We start from the raw sequence: 18,271 nt of genomic DNA on the forward strand, positions 1-18,271 counted from the left end.
TCAACACCCAAACACCATCTTTCGACATAACGGACACAAAAACGATCAGGGCTAAGAAATCCTCATCTGCAAGTAGGGTCAGTACGTACACAATTAGTGAAAGAGTTTGGATGTGTGCAGAATAGATCCACCACAACCCCCGCCAACCACCCCCCCCCCCCCCCCCCCCCCCCCCCCGAAATACCCTGATTTTTTAATTTCTTTCTTTATTTAATTATTTTTATTTAATTTATTTAATTTCTATAAATACACCCTTTCTATATTAAAAAATATAATTCAAAAATTAAGTGCTCAGACTTTTAATTCACTTGAACCGCGGAAAAAATTGTATTTTTTTATCATTTTATTCTAAATGGTCATAATGAATTTTTTGCTCTGAGGCCTTTCAACGAAAACTCATTATTTAGTTTCAGGGCTCTCTTAGGGTGCCCATTGAAAAGTCTTAGAGTCAAAAAAAATTTAGGATGAAATGATCAGAAAAATAACATCTTTGTACCGGTTCAAATGGATTGAAAATTGAAATACTTATTTTTTACTCCGTTTATATATTAAAAAATATAGTTAAAAATTAATCCGACTATTATTTTTTCTTATATATATATATATATATATATATATAAAATAATAAGTCTTTCAATTTTCAATCCGTTTGAATCAGTGCAAAGATGTTATTTTTCTGATCATTTCATCCTAAATGGTCGTAATAAATTTTTTGCTCCAAGGCCTTTCAATGGATACCCTAAGAGAACCCTGAAACTAAATAATAAGTCTTAGGGTGTTCGTTGAAAGGAAACAACTAAAGAAAAGAATTGAAAATTAGAAAAAAAAGAATAAAAGAAAAAAAAGAAAGAAAGATTAAAACTGGAAAGAAGGAGGGGGGGAGGTGTTGGGGTTAAAACAGGAAAAAAAGGAAAAAAAAAACAGTCAGATTAATTTTTAACTATATTTTTTAATTTATAAACGGTGTAAAATAAATAAGTCTTTCAATTTTTAATCTGTTTGAACCGGTGCAAAAATGTTATTTTTCTGACCATTTCATCATAAATGGTCGTAATAAATTTTTGGCTCTAAAGCTTTTCAATGGGCACCCTAAGACCCTTTCAATTGGCACTCTAAGAAAACTCTAAAACTAAATAAAAAGTCTTAGGGTGCTCGTGGAAAGGTCTTAGAGCCAAAAATTTACTACGACTATTTATGATTCTAAGATTGTGGCTCGATTTATCTTTCAATCTTAGAATTAATGAAAAACTATTTTAAAGTTCAAAATAGTTTTCCATTGATTATAAGATTGTCTTTCAATTTCAAGCAAGTATTATAGCACAATGTAGTTCACAAATTTTCCCTCAAACACCAGATTCCCAAAATGAGAGATTCCTTCATAATGTGAAAATTCTTCTCCAACCGCCCTGATATTATTCACTAATTGTATATTAATTTGTAATTAATTCACTACAATCATGCAGTGTGTGTACGTACTGTGTATGTACTCGGGTAGTCTCAACTTTCAAGTCATAGGACCCACCATACACGAGGAGGAAGCAAATAGGATTCCATATTTCCATAATGGTTCCTTGAACATACAGCTGTTTACGAAGATGAATCGCGATCATATTTCGGATGATTCGAATGTTAGTAAAGCTTCTCTAAGAATTCTTCTCTAAGAAAATTTAATTTAAATCCGAACCATCTAAAATCAAAATGAATAGTCCGAGAACGTGTAACTCAATAAATAAGAGATTTATGGAAGCCTTTCTAAATAAGCCAAACCCCTTATTAATAAATGGTGTTTCGGCCCTATCAAGTGTTCCATGACGGAAAAGATATATAAAAGTGCTAATGATATTCCAACATCTCCCGTGAGACATAGTACTAATGATGAGAATATGTGTTTTTGAAGCCTTTGTGTCAAATCATTTGAAAGCCTGCCTACAGGCTACAACTAGCATGATTAATTTATACATGCTCCGACATTCAGCTCTTCTCTATACAATATATCTGGTAGGGGTATATTAGTCTTTTTCCATGCCCCTTTTTCATGTATTACGAATTAGTTTTCTTCTTTTCATATCTAGAGGAATTCCATAAAAACTAGTCCATGACACGAGACTTATTTGCCCTAATGGTCACTGAACCGTAATTCTCCGTACCTTTTTTTATTCGGGAAAATTTATGTTATATACCTTTTATTTTCAGTGACAATTTACTTTGGTCCTTCAAGTTTTAATTTGAACAAATATATATGTGAAAATGGAGTAGTTATCTGCAAGTGAGGTCAGTATGTACACAATTAGGGAAAGAGTTTGGTTGTGTGGAGAATAGATCGAGTTCCAAATGAAGTAGTTATGGGGGAAATAGATTATGATGTGTTTTTGAATCATTTCCTATCATGACTTGGTAATAATCGATCACATGCAACATAATAGTATTTTGAAAGTGCTTGAGGTAAAATAGTTTTTCGTTGATTCTAAGATTGTGGCTCGATTTATCTTTCAATTTCAAAAAGGGAAAATGACGATTCAAGACATATTTTGATAATTAATACTCATCAATAATATGCTAAGAACATTTGTTAATACTGAAAATGTCTTTGATGGATATTAATTATCAAAATACGTCATTGACCGTTATTTTTCCTTTTAAGAAAGTATTATGGGATAATGTAGTTTACAAATTTTCCCTCAAACGCCAGATTCCCAAAATGAAGGATTCATAATGTGAAAATTCGGCTCCAAACGCCCTGATATTATTTCACTAATTATATATTAATTTTGTATTTGATTCACATTTTCTTTTTTTAACTCCTCAATGTTCTCATACATATTTTCACTACAATCATACAGTCACTACATAAAAAAACACATTCGGTAGTGTGCATACTTACTTGGGTAGTTTCGAGTCATAGGACCCATCATACTTGGGACTCGGATCCTCTCCATTTTCCTCGGACTAGTTTGGTCCATTTGGATGCATCCGAGCTTGGATTTTAAATGAGTGTTTTTTTATTTTATATTTTTTTTAAAAACACCCATTTAAATATGAGCTGTCCAAAACACTTTTGGACGGCTCGGATGTATCAAATGGACCGAACTTGTCCGGGGAAAATGGACAGGATCCGCCCCCCATACCTGGAGGAAAGCAAATAGGATTCCATATATCCTTTATTACTAATTAAATTGAGAAAATATTTTTAACGGAAAAACCAAAAGTGTTTTGGACGGTCTAGATGTTATTGATATTTTTCCGAAAAGAGTTTAAACTCTGCAAAATTTAATTTAAGTCCAGACCGTCTAAAACCGAAATGGACGACCGAGATCACGCGACTCGTGAACAAGAGATTTTCGAGAAGTCTTCGTGAATAAGCCAACCTCTAACTCCTATTAATAATAGTTATTAGAAGTGATAATGATATTCCAACATCTCCCTTAAGATCAGACATTATTGGCTTTGTTCGTTTTGCATTTTTGGATATTTTAGTTTTGGTACTAGGTGGAGAAAGAAACAGGATAATAATTAGAGAAATGGGTACTAAGTAGAGAGAGATAGAGAGAAAAATGAAGGCAATAATTGAAAAAATATAGTAATAATTGAAAAGAAAAATAAAATAATAATTAAAAAATAAAACTACTAAAACAAGTAAAATGTGAAACCAACAAGGCTATTGTTTCTTTTGTTAATGATGTGTTTTAGGACCCTTGGCGTCAAATCATTTGAAAGCGTACAGGCTACAGTTAGCATGCATTATTTATATGCTCCGATATTCAGCTGCCATGATTAACATTTATTTATTATAGGCCTCTCTCCTGTCATTTTACAAGTGAGAATCACACTCATATTAATCTACTACGTAAACACACAAGTCAAAGATCAATTAACACATGAATAAGGTGGTAGAAGTACTATTTTACAATGAATAGCAAATATGTTTAATTTAAACTTCACTTAGAGCATTATTTTCTCAGTTCCATTTTCATTGTTCATTTTTTTTTGTCTCTTTTGTACGTGTCTGTTTTCTATATGTTTTAATCGATAATGTTTTTCATTATTTCGGCAACTCTGTATTATATATAAAACAAATTAAAATCTATTAAATAAAATTTTTATTATATACTTTTCGAGATCCACATCGAAAGATATAGACAATATACACACACAAAAAAAAAACAAATGTATAATAGATAATAAAAATGGGACGAAATAAGTACAATTTATTGATAAAAAGTAGTAACTTGTTCACTTACTCATTCAAATTGAATTTTACCTAGACATTCTTTTCTTTAGCGTGTTTTGTGAGATAAATAATTGGAATGATTATATATAGGGCTAGGAGTTGGCGTGCAAGCGGGGGCTAGGTTCTTGCACATCTCTCAATTATTTTGTTATTTTTGTTACATTTTTAGGTTTTGTTGCTAAAATTTATGAAGAATGGTCCTCTCAAAATCGGGTTGTTATTACTCCTTTCGTCCCAAATTTTTTGTCCGGTCCGTAAAACGGAGTGTTAAAAATAATGTAATTTTTTCAAGAAAAAATTTAAACTTTTTTCACAAATTAAAAATACTCATTGATATTTAGTAGTAAGTTGTTGAAAACTTTTGATTTTTTCTTGCAAAAATTATAGTATTATTTTTATCACTTCGTTTTACGAACCAGATAAAAAATTTGATACGGAAAGAGTACATAAGAACGATAATATTTTATTGTTAATATATACTCCATCCGTCCCAATTTACTTGTTCCAATTCTATTCTAACTGGATTAAAAAACTCGTTATATCTTTAAATTGGTAATGAATTTTATATCCAATATGGATCTTGTTTGATAGATCTCGATTTGTTCTATAATACAATGTTTTCAAAATTACCTAAAATATTATAAATTATAAGATATAATCAATCGAAAAATGGCACGAACTCCCAAAAATGACAATTAAATTGGGACGGAGGGAGTAAATATCAGTGATTTGATCCCTCCGCAGTAAGATTCCTGCGTTCGCCACCGTAAAGGGCGGAAATGGCCCACACGCTCCCACAGCATGATGGCATGACTACGACAGAAGTAAAAGGGATTGGACGTGTAGTACTGGGGGTTGGTAGACAGAAGCCGATGATGCCGTGCTGTCGAAATAAAAACGCCGAACGTTATCTTTTTGAGAGGAGAAAAAACAAAGGACGAGAATAGAAACGTGGCCAAGCCTCCCACGTCACAAGAAAAAATTATCACCTACGGCTGCCACCCACTTTTTACTCCCTCCCGCCTGAAACAAACAATGGAAAAAATTGGAGAGGCGCCCCCCACAGCTGCTGCAGGCAATGCTCCTGTACGTGACGGCGATTATGCCGCACGTGGCACACGTGGCAGCCCTCACCCATTGTCATCACACGTCATCATCTCCATCTCCATCACCAGCCTATAAATACGGAGGAGGATCTGCGCAACAGCTCGTTGCCTCCGGAAACCAAATTATGGAAGAGACCAATGCCTCGAAGCTTCGTTCCCAATTCCTTCATCTTCTCCGTACCCGACGATCCCCTCAAGGTCTGTACGGCGAAACTCTCTCTCTCTCTCTCTTGAATTGAATTGAATTGTGATGCATGAGTATATATACAACAGTGTCCGGAGCTGTTCGATCATGAGTTCTCAGGCATCAACCAGTTCCGGACGCAGTTGTGTCCGGAGTCGTGGTCAAGAGTTGTGTACGTGGATTTTCTCTGGTGCATTTTAAGTGCTTTGTTGTATGTACCTGTGCGGATACATGCATTTGACGGTGTTGAGTCCGAATTTGCCATGTATCAGTCTCCGGTAGGACCAAGCGCAACTTTAAGACACAATTTGAGATGCCGCTGTGTCCAGAAACGTTGGATGTACCTGGGCCCAGATATGTTGAACGGCTCGGGACATAATCGTGTCTGAATTGTTTTCCAATGTTGTGTTTCTAGACTTTTTGGACTTCTGAAGCAGGGCGGGCCTAACATATAGAGCCGGAAGCCAACTTCAAAGCTGGGCCTTATTAGTCAATAGCATGCACTTTGAATTAGTTAAAATCTCCTTGTAATAAATTATTATAATATCACTGTTTTTTAGTATTTTTAAGGGTTGAGAACTGAGTATGGTTTGATGGACCTATCGAACCACAAAAATGTTAGGATACATTAAAAACGGTCCATGAAATTGTCCATGAATGGACCCTTTTCTATTCTAGACAGGTTCATGGGCCGTTTTTCATGTATCTTAACATTTTCGTGGTTTGATAGGTCCGGGTTTAGAAAAATTCACCACGTGGCAGTGCCCGCAGTTCTTTTTCTGTCGCACATTAGTGTGAAGTCCAAGACAAAGTGTGTAGTGGAAGGCTTGCGGCACTCTTCCGGTTTTGGGTAAGACCAAGAACCAAATCAATTTTGAATGATGAGATTGTAGGAAGTCCAAACCACTCCAATGGATCATAAAGAATCGTTCCCAGCACCACTGATTTTTAGAGAGCAGGTGGAACAGAATGAATGTAATTGAAATTTATACTGGGGAGGAATATGAATGACGGTTTGTCTAGGGTGAAGTGATGAGCAAAACTCCATGGTATACGTAATGAATTGTATGTAGATTGATGTTATAGATTCTGTAGTGACATGTAATGGGGTGAAAACCAATTCTTTATTGCCCATGGACTCTGTTCTCATTGCATTGTAATTTTATATTGTATGGTTATGTGTTTTATGTTTGTTTTGACCGAATAAAAGACTTCCCAGTGATTCCATCTATCAAATTAATTATAGAAACGGAGGGACTTTTTGTTGTTTCGAAGCACTAAGTGCTGCATTTATATGTTGAATTATTCTGGGAATACTAGGAATGGTGTTTGGTGATTTCTAAGTGTTGGAAATAACATAGAATGTCTCCACTCGGAGGTAAAGCATAACTATGTCTCTCTCTCTCTCGCTGAACATTTTCCTACAATATGTGTGATTAGTTTCTTTTTCTTGTTGTTTTAATGAGTGGACTTTTTTCAGTTCCGCTGTCTGTGGAACTTGGACATCCTGTGTTGGATCCTATGTACCAGGAAACTCCCCATCCGAAGTTTAGTGAGGTTAAAATCTCTTCGAGGATCTTTTATTTGACCTGTTGGACATTTGTGGATGGTGGCATTCTAATCTCTTATATTTTGACAGGCAATGGAATCTTGTCCAAAGTTAGACATTCCCAATCTTAAGGATCTGAAAGAGGAAAACTTGTACTTGAGGACCGAGGTGTGTGCTGATCATATTTCTCTGCTGTGGCGTTTATCTTATTTTCGTTACTGACTCGAGATATAGAAAACATTAAGCAAGGACAAGTAAAAGGAAGTTAGTGAATTACAACAAATTGAATACATTTTTGTGATTCTGGATTCCCATTTGGAAACAAACATCTTATTTGATGCTAAACATTGGTCTAAAATTAGGAAATTTTCTGTTAACATTTAATGTAGTTATATTCCTGCCTAAGTTGGTTTGTAGTGGTTCAAACATGAAAGTCTATAATGTCATAAATATTGCCGTCACTTGGGTTGATCATCTAATGCTTCTAATGTATAATGCCTTATCCCTTACTTCGAGTTTGGCATCTCGAACCTTTTTCCCTCATGTGGTTTTATTTTGGATCATAGACCGTCATACCAGATCATATATGGATGCTCTTTTCTCCAGACCTTCATCTCGTTCTTGCAGCATCTTCCTTTGCAATCTTGACTGTACACTAGCGTGGTCTTCTTTATTACATGGACGGACAACTGCTCCAAGTTTTCATTTAATCTTGTCTAATTTGTTTTTTTGAGAGATTAGAAATTACCTGTTCGTAGTTGGTCTCTTATTGATCTTCATTTGCAAGTGGGAGTAGAAAGCTTCTCACATCTTTCTCATAATATATTCCACATTTTAGTGTTGTGTGGGTTCTTCTGAAAGATAGCAAGATAAGTGTATGGAATTGCCACCAATGGGTCAAACTAGACAATCACCCAGATAATATATTCCAGATTGAGATTTTACTAGAGTGAAGGGGAGACTAATCATGTATAAATGAGTTTCTTGAAGAGTCCCAATGTTTAAAATACATATCTGCAACCAATGCACAGACCGAGCTCCATGCAATACAGCTCACATCACAGGCATCCAATTTCTTGATCGCTGCACAGTTTGTAAGAATGACACAGTTGGTATTAGCTGCACCAGTGAACTCTCAATTTGATTGTAGGTTTGGATACTAAGACAGCTCCATGAAAAGGTTTTATTTTGATGTGCTGTGATTTATGGGCATCGTCTTGAAGTCCTAATGAGCCTTTTACCCTTGCACTTGTGCAAATCCTTTTTGTTTTTCCAGTTAAAGGCCGCATTGAAGTAGGTTAAGAACTGTAAATTGTTGCACAACGCCACAAGCTCAATGTTGGAAAGTTTTAATCTGAAATTGCCTTTGTCCATGGAGGATGGGGCTGTGACAATCTACTATCAATACGACACCATGCTTCCCCTCGTAACTTTCGTCCCACTAAACCTTGTGTTCCTCATTTTCCTTTAAGGAGACTGCAGGAGGACTATTTGTTAACAGGAAAATCTGTTAGGGTGCAGAATACCTCATCCACAAGTTCTTTCAGAGCCCATCTAAAACTATGTAATCGTATAACGCATTCACGAGTCCACAATACAAAACAGCACACAAGCAATGTTAATGAAAATGCTGACTTTACCTCCTATATATTAGTACTTTTGTAGTATAGAAGTCTAGCTAAAAGCACTAGATGTTGTTTTCAAGAAGGAAGTTTCTCCAGTAACTTTAATAGTTTCTTAGTTCCTTTTACATGCATATCTGCTGATTTTGAGCATAAAAGGGACTTGGTATACTCATGAATAGTCAGGAGAGCAAGGGCGCTTGCCTGTGCTGATTTTGAGCATGAAAGAAAATAGTCATCATAGAAGGCCAGCTGTTGTCTTTCTGCATAGCACCAAGAAGTGCAAAGAGTGGTTACGGCCATTGCTCGAGGTAGATATTTGGATAGAGCCCTTGATCATCACCAGTTTGACTTAAAGATCACTAGGGACTGTCTTGTAATTTGATTTGTTTCAGGCATATGCTTCACGGGGATATGTTGCTGTTGCCATTGATTCTCGTTACCATGGGGAACGTGCAAGCAGTGTGACCACTTACCAAGATGTGTGTATTTTGCTCTCATATTTCTCAGTATAACCACTTACTGAGATCCATACTGCCCGTAATATGAATTTTATGTACTTGTGCAGGCTCTTGTATCATCATGGAGAAAAGGGGATACAATGCCATTCATATTTGATACGGTAACTCCTCTATTCATTTTGTTTGAAACATTTAATACTGCGTTCTTACATTTTATTTAACAGAATTTGATGAGTCAGCCAAGATTAGTATCTGGATTTAATTCTTCCTCGTAGAGTAATTCCATGGAATACTTGTTAATTCTGCAGGTCTGGGACTTAATAAAGCTGGCAGATTATCTTACACAAAGGGCCGATATAGACCCATCTAAAATTGGCATCACCGGGGAATCGCTTGGAGGTTGAATAAATAATATTTGAATAATGTAAAAATAGGCTGCATAGTTTCTATAACATTCAGATACTGCAATGCAGGAATGCATGCATGGTTTGCTGCCGCTGCTGACACGCGCTATGCGGTGGCTGTCCCTATAATTGGGGTTCAGGTTCTGGTTATCTAAGTTTTTTTTTTTGTTCTCATGAATAACATATGACTGAGTACTTCTTGCATTCCTTAGTTGGTATTGCTAACTGTAATGGAATATTTTGCTGTTCATGCATTATGTCACAGGGATTTCGATGGGCTATTGACCACAATAAGTGGCAGAGTCGGGTTGACAGTATTAAGGATGTATTTGAAGGTGAGGCCAAGAAAAGTAAATTAGAAAATTGAAGATAATTGGTACTTAGCTAGTAGTGTTTATTGACACCAATGTGAAATTTTCTTGCACTACTTATTTGGTCTAGCATCAGCAAATTTTACCTCAAAATTCTTTTATAAGTAGAGTACTCTCTGTTAATATTTCAAGGATCCTTGATTACCTTTTATGCGATGGTTTACGCGGGAAAGAGCACTTGCCTGCTAAATTTGTTGTATTAAGTAGGAGTTCTATGGAATATGTGTAGCATGTCATCTCTATTTTCCAAGATGCATATTTTATCAGCTCAGTGCAAGCATTTTTTTTCTCTCAGAAGCACAGGTTGATTTGTGCAAACTCCATTAAATTTGTTTTTTGGTTTCAGAAGCACAGGTTGATTTAGGCAAGAGTGTCATTGACAAGGAAGTGGTGGAGAAGGTCAGTCGCATTTACCTTTTTGTGTATGTCGAATCGGTTGTAGATTTGTAAAAATTTTCTAATGCGCCGTCCTCTATTGGTGATGCATAATTCATATTGCATGATCGATCATATATTATGGTGGTTTAATTTTCCTACAGGTGTGGGACAGAATTGCTCCTGGTTTAGCCTCCGAGTTTGATTCACCTTATACAATACCAATAATTGCACCACGCCCTCTGCTGATCTTAAATGGTATGTCCTTTTCTGCACTCCGATCATCAATCTGTATGAACAAGGTTCTTGTTGCAAAAACACATGTAGTATTTGGTACCCCAACAAGGGCTTAGCCAAGCGGTAAGTTGAGCATGATTGGTGCCTCATGAAATATTGGTTTTGACAAACAGGTGAAAAGGATCCTCGATGCCCACTCGAAGGACTGGAAATTCCCAAATCAAGAGCACACAAGGCTTATGAGGAAGCCCATTGTCCTGATAAGTTCAAGGTATGAATCGTTCATCTGTTAAAGTTGATTGTGTTAGTAGTTACGATTTGATAGTGTGCATCAAGCTTACAATTACTGTACGGCTGCAAGTATCATTATGAACAATGTCCATTTCTATGCTGAATCTCTAGACTGTTATGGTTCCTCCCAGAATAAGAGTCATCCTCTCTGCATTTGAAGCAAGCAACTAGTTTATCATACCAATACAACAATTTCTGACTATCAGAAATTACTTCTTGTCGAAAATGCATAGTCAAGGCTAGGTCTCTCTGCTTTTGAATCTTGTAGTTCCGCTTAATTCTACCTCTCCAAAATTCTTCGACCTAACAGATGGTATTTTTCCCCTTGATTCACAGCTGATAGCACAGCCTGGAATCGGACACGAACTGACCACATTTATGGTAAAAGAAGCCAGTGATTGGTTTGATAGGTTCCTCAAGTAAGAAATGTCTCATCATGTGTAGATCGAATCTAGGTATGTTGTAGGTTGTGTGTTGTATGTCGATTTGCCAGGTCATATATTATTCTGGTCTTATATCTCTGTGCAAGGATATCTAAAGGCTTTGCATAAATAAATAAATGTGAAATCCGTTCATAAAATTGTGCACTCATTGTTCCTTTGTAATGTTTGATGTAACAAGTGCAGGACTTTTGTTGTGTGACTCTCCCTAAAAGCAGTAATTATTCTTTGTTCTTAATTATCCTATGTTCCCGGGCTGTCCTCTTCTGGAATCACAGAAAATAGACCAAACAAAGAAATAAGCACGAAAATATTACTGCCTTGGCCGAAATTTAGATTTCCACTATTATCGTAGTACTACATAACAATGACCGGAGAGAGGACACAAGCAGAACTTCAGAATTGCGGCATTATTTGGGGAAGAAAGAGTTTCCCTTTTTTTTGAACGGCAAAGAAAAAAGAAAGAGTTTTCTTTATATGGGTATTTTTCATTACAATTATATAGGCGCACGGTATGACCGTGCAAAAAATGCAAAGCAACAGAGCCAAAGGAATCATGAGTTCAGCTCTTCTGGGACATAGCCGCAAGCTTCATGTATATCCTCGACTTTGGCATTCCGTTCTCCAAAACTCGATCAGATTTGGGACCTTCACCTTGCTGTATATGTTATGATGAGAATCACCTAACATTCCAAAACCAATATGATTCAATCATGCATAAATATATGTAAAAGAAATATGTGTTGAGAAACTAAGAGAATTACCTTGAAAATTACATGTGCCCATATAAAGCACAAAGCAATGGTGGTCAAGAGACCTAACAGGGTTTGACTTCGAAAGTCCTAATAACTGGGGAAAAGCACTAGGAATTGGATTTGGAAAATAAGTATATCGAGACATACTGATAGAATATCACAAACGGATTATACAAAACATGATAAAAGCACCAAAACATCAGCAGACAATAAGACTCCAGTAGGTAAGGGATATAGAGCTGGCAAAAGGATGTGCAAAATGAAAGTTAACAAATTGTATGTCAACAAAAAGTGCAGTCAGTGGAAACTAACTAATGGCCTTTAAGATACCAAGCAAGTGGAAAAGCATGGAAACTAATGGCCTTCAAGATACAGAGCATTCACTTTGATATTCCATGATGGCCTTCCAAGTTAAACATGTTGGATTTCATATTTGCAAACGTCTAATTTTGCTTGAGAATTTAGGCTAGCAATAAATATTTTGAAAAAAATGAGCGATTTTGATTATCTTTGTTGAACCCGAGACGGGCCCGAAAGCGCGTTATACGCGCCGTCTGTACAACACTTAGTAGCACGGTTGCACTTATTAACTCACCAAATTTTTTACTTTCTATTGATTTGTTACTCCGACAACATTTCTTTATAATATTGTAATATCGGATTGAGCTGATTTTTTGCTAGGGCATTTGAAAAAATGTTTTAAACATAATGAACGGTTGGGATCATGTGTGTGAGACCCGTAATAGGCCCCACAATAAAATCTGTGCACAGATTAGCAAGGTTAGAAAGTAAAATGCGCTTTTACAAATTTTTCGTCTCCAATACAATTTTTGTTTCAACTTTAAGTAATTACTGAATTTCGAAAGAGACATGTCTAGTCTGATAAAAAAAAGAAGAAAAGAAAAGAAAATAAACGAACGGGTTGAACTTCTGTTTTCAAAATTGGGTAAAACTCCATTTTCTAATTTTCATAATTTCCAGAAATTCTTAAAAGGTTTTATGAAAAATAAAAAAGTAAAAATATGTTACCAAACAAATTTTTTATATTAGTTTTAAAAAAAGTGAAAATAAAAATAAAAAACTAAAAACTGAAGAAGTTACGAAACGCACCCGGATGTATTGAATTTTTTTCCGAATAAGATTCATATACATACTTCTAGTGCGAGTAGTACTTGTAGGCTCCTCATCCAAACGAACAGCGGTGCTTGCTATTGACACAGATAATCTCTCCATCTTCGTTCTCTTACTAGTTTCGAGTCATTCGACAACCACCGGGCGACGCGAACTACTCCCTAGTGACCACCGCACTCCACCAGCCGCACAACCAAGGTTCCTCTCTCTCTCTCTCTCTCTCTCTCTCTCTCTCTCTCTTTGTGTGCGTGCGGGTTTCAGAGTAGGGCTTTGATTGGATCCTAATCATCGTATATGTTTTTGAGCTACTATCGTACCAGTTCTGCCCTTAATTGTAGTGGTGAGTTTATCTATCTCTGTCTCAGATTTGGGCTACTGTTTGCTTTGCTTTGCTTTGGGGCTGCTGCTGTTGTTGTTGTTAAACGTTGTTGTTGTTGGGGCTGCTGTTGTTGCTTTAATTGAACATTGTTGGAATAGATTGTATGTTTGTTCTTTGTAGATGGATGATTCTGGGGTTACTGTTATAGGATCTAACAATGTTTGATAATGTGTTTAAACCCATCATAGTAGATGATAATGAACCCAATGTGAAACGGAGTCCAAAACAAAATATGAGGTCTAATAAGTCTACAGAAAATTGGTCTAAACTCCAAATGTAGCGGCTTATATGGATGTTTAGCCCAGGTTAGGTTTTTGAAAGGTTTAGGATCCATCGATTTAAAACTGTTATAGTATAAAGTCCTTCATCATGCAAAAATACCCTAAGGATATACTAGTTGTTTTCTCGCTTCTCTCTCTCTAGGGCAAAAATAGCTACCGTATTGCTACTGCTGATTTCGTCCCAGCCACCACCCCAAACACCACATTACCGCTTGAAATCATCCAATCGGCCACTCACTCTTTGCTGGAATCTGTCTCGCCGCAAAATCTGAAGTGATGTCTGACTACCCAAATCGGGGTGGCCTTCGTCGGCAGTCATGTTGGCAACAAGGCGGTGTGAGGGGGATTCGAGGACGACGGAGGAGTTGATGAGGGTGATGATTTGGTTGAGAGGGAGGGACTCGGTGTTGGGCGGTAAGTCATGGCTAAACCTTGAGTGGCCAATCTAGACTTAGACCCATTGTTCTAAAAGTCGGCTGCCTAGGCGCTAGGCAGTGGTCCAATGCCTAGATTAGGCAGCCTACTAGTCGTCGCCTAGTTCCCGCCTAGGTGCTTGGTTGCCAACTAGTCGGTGTCTAGGCGCTAGGCACCCCTTTTCTGCCCGACTAGTGCCTAGTGATTTTAAAAGCATTGCTTAAACCTACTACAGTACTACTTACTTTATATGGTATTGTCAGGTCAAAGTTTTTTCGACAAGAACCTGCGAGTTGTCTTTATTTGGTTTATCAGTCCTTTCGGTTCGAGTCAAGTAGCTGTATTTGGGTAATTGTAGACTCCTATATCTGTTGATTTTGACCAATTTTAGTCTGAATGTCGTTAGAAGAGTCTAAGAGGGACAGCTGCTTTGTTATCTTTCCTTCCCAGCCCCCACATGTTTATGGTGGTGGGATCTCTGCCACGTTACAGATCGATTATAGTTTTGATTGTTCATGTAGTGGCACACATGGGGTAGCTATTTTGATTTCATCTATCCAGTTCTGATTGGTTCACTTGTACCTAAATGTCTATACCTTAATGAGTTTCTTGTAGTTAGTGGAATCGATAAAGATATTTGAATTTGAGGTTCGTCTGTGGTTGTTATAAACTCATGAGCAAAGCTTTAGACAATTTTGTCTCCTGAAAGGGACTTGAACTGAATTGTCTTGCTTTCATGACCTTTTTTTGTTAGGTTTTTCCTAGGTTCTTTGTTATTGTGTTGTATGCTCCTGTAAGGTTAATGTTTCGATGATGGAACACTTTTTTTTTTCTTTTTCTCGAACTGCTGTTTTTATGTGGAAATTACGCTGGAACTACTGTTTTTGTGCTGGAACTGCTGTTTTTGCACGGACGGTCTGCTGGATCTACAGTTTTGGGGCTGAAATCGTGCTGGAACTGGTATTTTTGGCTGAAATCGTCCTGGAACTGATGTTTTTGTGTTGAAACTGTGCTGAAACTGTTGTTTGTATTGTTGAACTGCAGTTCTGTTGCTGAAATTGCTATTTTGAGTTACAATCCTTAGCGGAACATATTATGTATCCTGTTGTTGACTCTGACAATGATACCAAGGATGGAAGAGGTGGTGGTTTTGCTAAGTTTGGCATTATATGGATAGAATAACATGTAGATACAGTGACACACCATAGACACAGTCGAATGTCAATGTTAAGGGCCCATGAACATGTCTTAAAAGCCTCAATGTCCACGAAGAGGTGTCATCGAAACTTTAGAATGACCCCACAAGTATTCATTGGCTTTTGTGAGGCGTAGAGAGTCAACGCAAACTTGAAACACTGATACTTGACACTCCAAGAGCAAGTGTTACCAAACGCCCCCTTAGTTGTTTAAACATTGTATTTGTGTACTCTAGTAAACAGAAGTGTTGACCATTTAGGAGCCTGAAGCAGTGGCTCTTCTAGGCTTTTGTTTGTGTTATTCACCCATAACTGTCGATGTTGTATTTTATGGCTGACAAATCAGAGGAAAGAATGGAAGAAAGTAGGAGGAATTAAAGGAAAGAGAATAGAAGAAATTTGGAGGTTATTTTTTCCCATAATGCTTCGGGGACATCCAATCTGTATCCAAATGTCTATATGATGTATTTGGTTTGTTGTTGCTGCTACATTAGTTTCCGTGTTCTTTATCTCTCTGGTTGTATTTGCATGATGATGCCTATATTGTGGATGATTGATAATTATTAGGTAGATATTTCTGCTTTGGCTGTTAGTATGATTCTTTCAAGATTGGTTTGATCAACTTTTAATGCAGAAGTGGGATTGATCATTGGGAAATGACGATAGTAAGAGTTGCTCCCAACTCTTGTATCATTAAAACAGTAGGGACAAGATAATGCATTGACTTGTTTCTGATAGCAAATTGTATCATGAATTCGTATATGAAGAACAAAACCAGCGAATGTCTTCTATTTTGGTTGGAAAACTGGGAAGTGGGAACTGTGACTATCATCTGAGTTTTGTGTGTTTTTCATTTTGGTTAGTTTGTGTGGCTAGTTATGTATACTGTACCTAATTGTTCACTTATTTCTGATTTCCAGGAACCTCAAGGCAGTGACCATGTCTTCATCATTCCTCCCAGCAACCACTGAATCACTCGATCAGGCTCAAGAAGCAAAAAAGCCATCGGAGGCAATCTCCATCTTATACCGCATACTTGAGAATCCTTCTTCTTCTGCTGAAGCACTGCGGATAAAAGAAAAGGCCATCTCGAATCTCGCAGACCTTCTCAGAGAAGAGAACAGGGCGGAGGAACTCAGAAGCCTCCTGACCCAACTAAGGCCTTTCTTTTCCTTGATCCCCAAGGCAAAAACTGCCAAAATCGTCCGAAGCATAATCGATGCAGTAGCAAAGATACCCAACACGTCAGATCTCCAAATCTCTCTTTGCAAAGAGATGGTGCAGTGGACCCGCACGGAGAAGCGGACGTTCCTCCGTCAGAGAGTGGAGGCGAGGCTTGCCTCTCTTTTGATGGAGAGCAAGGAGTATTCAGAGGCGCTAGCCCTTCTCTCTAGCTTAATCAAGGAAGTGAGGAGATTAGACGACAAGTTACTTCTTGTGGACATAGAATTATTGGAGAGTAAGCTCCATTTTTCTCTGAGAAACCTTCCTAAAGCCAAGGCGTCTCTAACTGCTGCTAGAACTGCAGCCAATGCTATTTATGTGCCACCAGATCAGCAGGGAACAATAGATTTACAGAGCGGAATTCTTCACGCAGAAGAAAAGGACTATAAAACTGGTTACAGCTATTTCTATGAAGCATTTGAAGCTTTCAATGCTCTTGAAGATCCTAGGGCCATATACAGTCTCAAATATATGTTATTGTGCAAAATCATGGTGAGTCAAGCTGATGATGTGGCGGGGATATTATCTTCCGCGAAGGTGGGTTTGCAGTATCAGGGTCCGGAAGTCGATGCGATGAAGGCAGTGGCCCATGCGCATTCGCAACGGTCTCTGAGACTGTTTGAGACTGCGCTTAGGGATTTCAAGGCGCAGCTGGAGGAGGACCCAATTGTTCACCGCCACCTGTCTTCCCTTTATGATACGCTGCTGGAGCAGAACCTTTGCAGGTTGATTGAGCCTTTTTCTAGGGTGGAGATTGCGCATATTGCTGAGCTGATTGAACTGCCGGTGGACCATGTGGAGAAGAAGCTGTCTCAGATGATCCTTGATAAGAAGTTTGCTGGGACCTTAGATCAAGGTGCTGGATGCCTCATCATCTTTGATGATCCCAAGACAGATGCTATCTACCCCGCGACACTGGAGACTATTTCTAATATCGGTAAGGTTGTGGATAGCCTTTACGTTAGATCTGCAAAGATAATGGCATAAGGTTCAAGCTAATAGCTGCCATTTCTATGACTTGTTTGCTTGGTGCGATATCTTTTATATGCTTGATGGAAGCGCTTGTACTTTGTTTTTCAGGGATGGATTCTATTATATCGAACTAATATGTTGAACAACTAATTTATCTTTGATGTGCTTTTTGAACTAAGATGCTTTGGTACGGATTTCTCTTTGATGAGCTTATAAACTATCGTCTCATGGGTATTACAGTTCTCAACAATTTATGTGGTTAAGATGTGGCTTCACATTCTACTTGCTTTGAAACCATCATGGGTATTACAGTTCTCAACAATTTATGTGGTTAAGATGTGGCTTCACATTCTACTTGCTTTGAAACCATCGGAAAAGTTCTGTTGGTGAATTGTGGAGATGTTCATTGGGGCTAGGATTCAAAAGAGTAGTTTGAACTGGGGATATCAGATTTGTTTTAGTTCAATTGATATTGAATGTGGCTTTGTTCAAACTGAATTTGCTCCATTCCCAGCTTATCTCGGGTAACTCTGAATTTGGGTGGATGGTGATCGCTCTAGTCAAAATTGGTGGGCGGATTGTTCTGTCCGTAAGGTGTTTCTATTTCTTTGTCTTGATATACTTACATTTGTGGTATTGCAAGATTCTGAA

General features: G+C 37.5%; 2 protein-coding genes across 4 annotated transcripts; both read left to right on the top strand.

Annotated features, from left to right (window-relative positions):
• The first annotated feature begins 5,159 nt into the window (after positions 1-5,159).
• LOC131316733 (uncharacterized) lies at positions 5,160-11,506 on the top strand. Of its 2 annotated transcripts, XM_058346163.1 has the most exons (14): positions 5,394-5,532; positions 6,839-6,896; positions 6,999-7,075; positions 7,158-7,235; positions 8,872-9,000; positions 9,085-9,171; positions 9,258-9,311; positions 9,459-9,549; positions 9,624-9,694; positions 9,820-9,889; positions 10,272-10,324; positions 10,465-10,558; positions 10,711-10,808; positions 11,165-11,506. In XM_058346163.1, the coding sequence occupies exons 2-14, from the start codon at positions 6,881-6,883 to the stop codon at positions 11,249-11,251; spliced, it is 1,005 nt and encodes a 334-aa protein (XP_058202146.1). In that variant the 5' UTR covers positions 5,394-5,532; positions 6,839-6,880; the 3' UTR covers positions 11,252-11,506. The 2 variants fall into 2 exon arrangements, with proteins under 2 accessions (XP_058202145.1, XP_058202146.1); XM_058346162.1 differs by lacking the exon at positions 6,839-6,896 and having other exon boundaries at positions 5,160-5,532.
• A 1,655-nt stretch (positions 11,507-13,161) lies between these two features.
• Positions 13,162-17,798, top strand: LOC131312240 (26S proteasome non-ATPase regulatory subunit 11 homolog). Of its 2 annotated transcripts, none has more exons than XM_058339934.1 (2): positions 13,162-13,352; positions 16,345-17,798. In XM_058339934.1, exon 2 carries the CDS (start codon positions 16,364-16,366, stop codon positions 17,633-17,635), a length of 1,272 nt encoding a protein of 423 aa, XP_058195917.1. In that variant the 5' UTR covers positions 13,162-13,352; positions 16,345-16,363; the 3' UTR covers positions 17,636-17,798. The 2 variants fall into 2 exon arrangements, with proteins under 2 accessions (XP_058195917.1, XP_058195916.1); XM_058339933.1 differs by lacking the exon at positions 13,162-13,352 and adding an exon at positions 13,357-13,494.
• Positions 17,799-18,271: the final 473 nt, after the last annotated feature.

Source organism: Rhododendron vialii, chromosome 2a, assembly GCF_030253575.1.
Source record: "Rhododendron vialii isolate Sample 1 chromosome 2a, ASM3025357v1".
NCBI classification, from domain to species: Eukaryota; Viridiplantae; Streptophyta; class Magnoliopsida; order Ericales; family Ericaceae; genus Rhododendron; species Rhododendron vialii.

What these genes read in the sequence shown, in the direction of transcription:
- LOC131316733 (XM_058346162.1), top strand. Translation starts at nt 5,307, where the DNA reads ATGCTCCTGTACGTGACGGCGATTATGCCGCACGTGGCACACGTGGCA. An exon ending in TACCCGACGATCCCCTCAAG is followed by an intron (nt 5,533 to 6,998) that starts GTCTGTACGGCG and finishes GACTTTTTTCAG; the next exon opens with TTCCGCTGTCTGTGGAACTT. An exon ending in CCCTCTGCTGATCTTAAATG is followed by an intron (nt 10,559 to 10,710) that starts GTATGTCCTTTT and finishes TTTGACAAACAG; the next exon opens with GTGAAAAGGATCCTCGATGC.
- LOC131312240 (XM_058339934.1), top strand. Translation starts at nt 16,364, where the DNA reads ATGTCTTCATCATTCCTCCCAGCAACCACTGAATCACTCGATCAGGCT.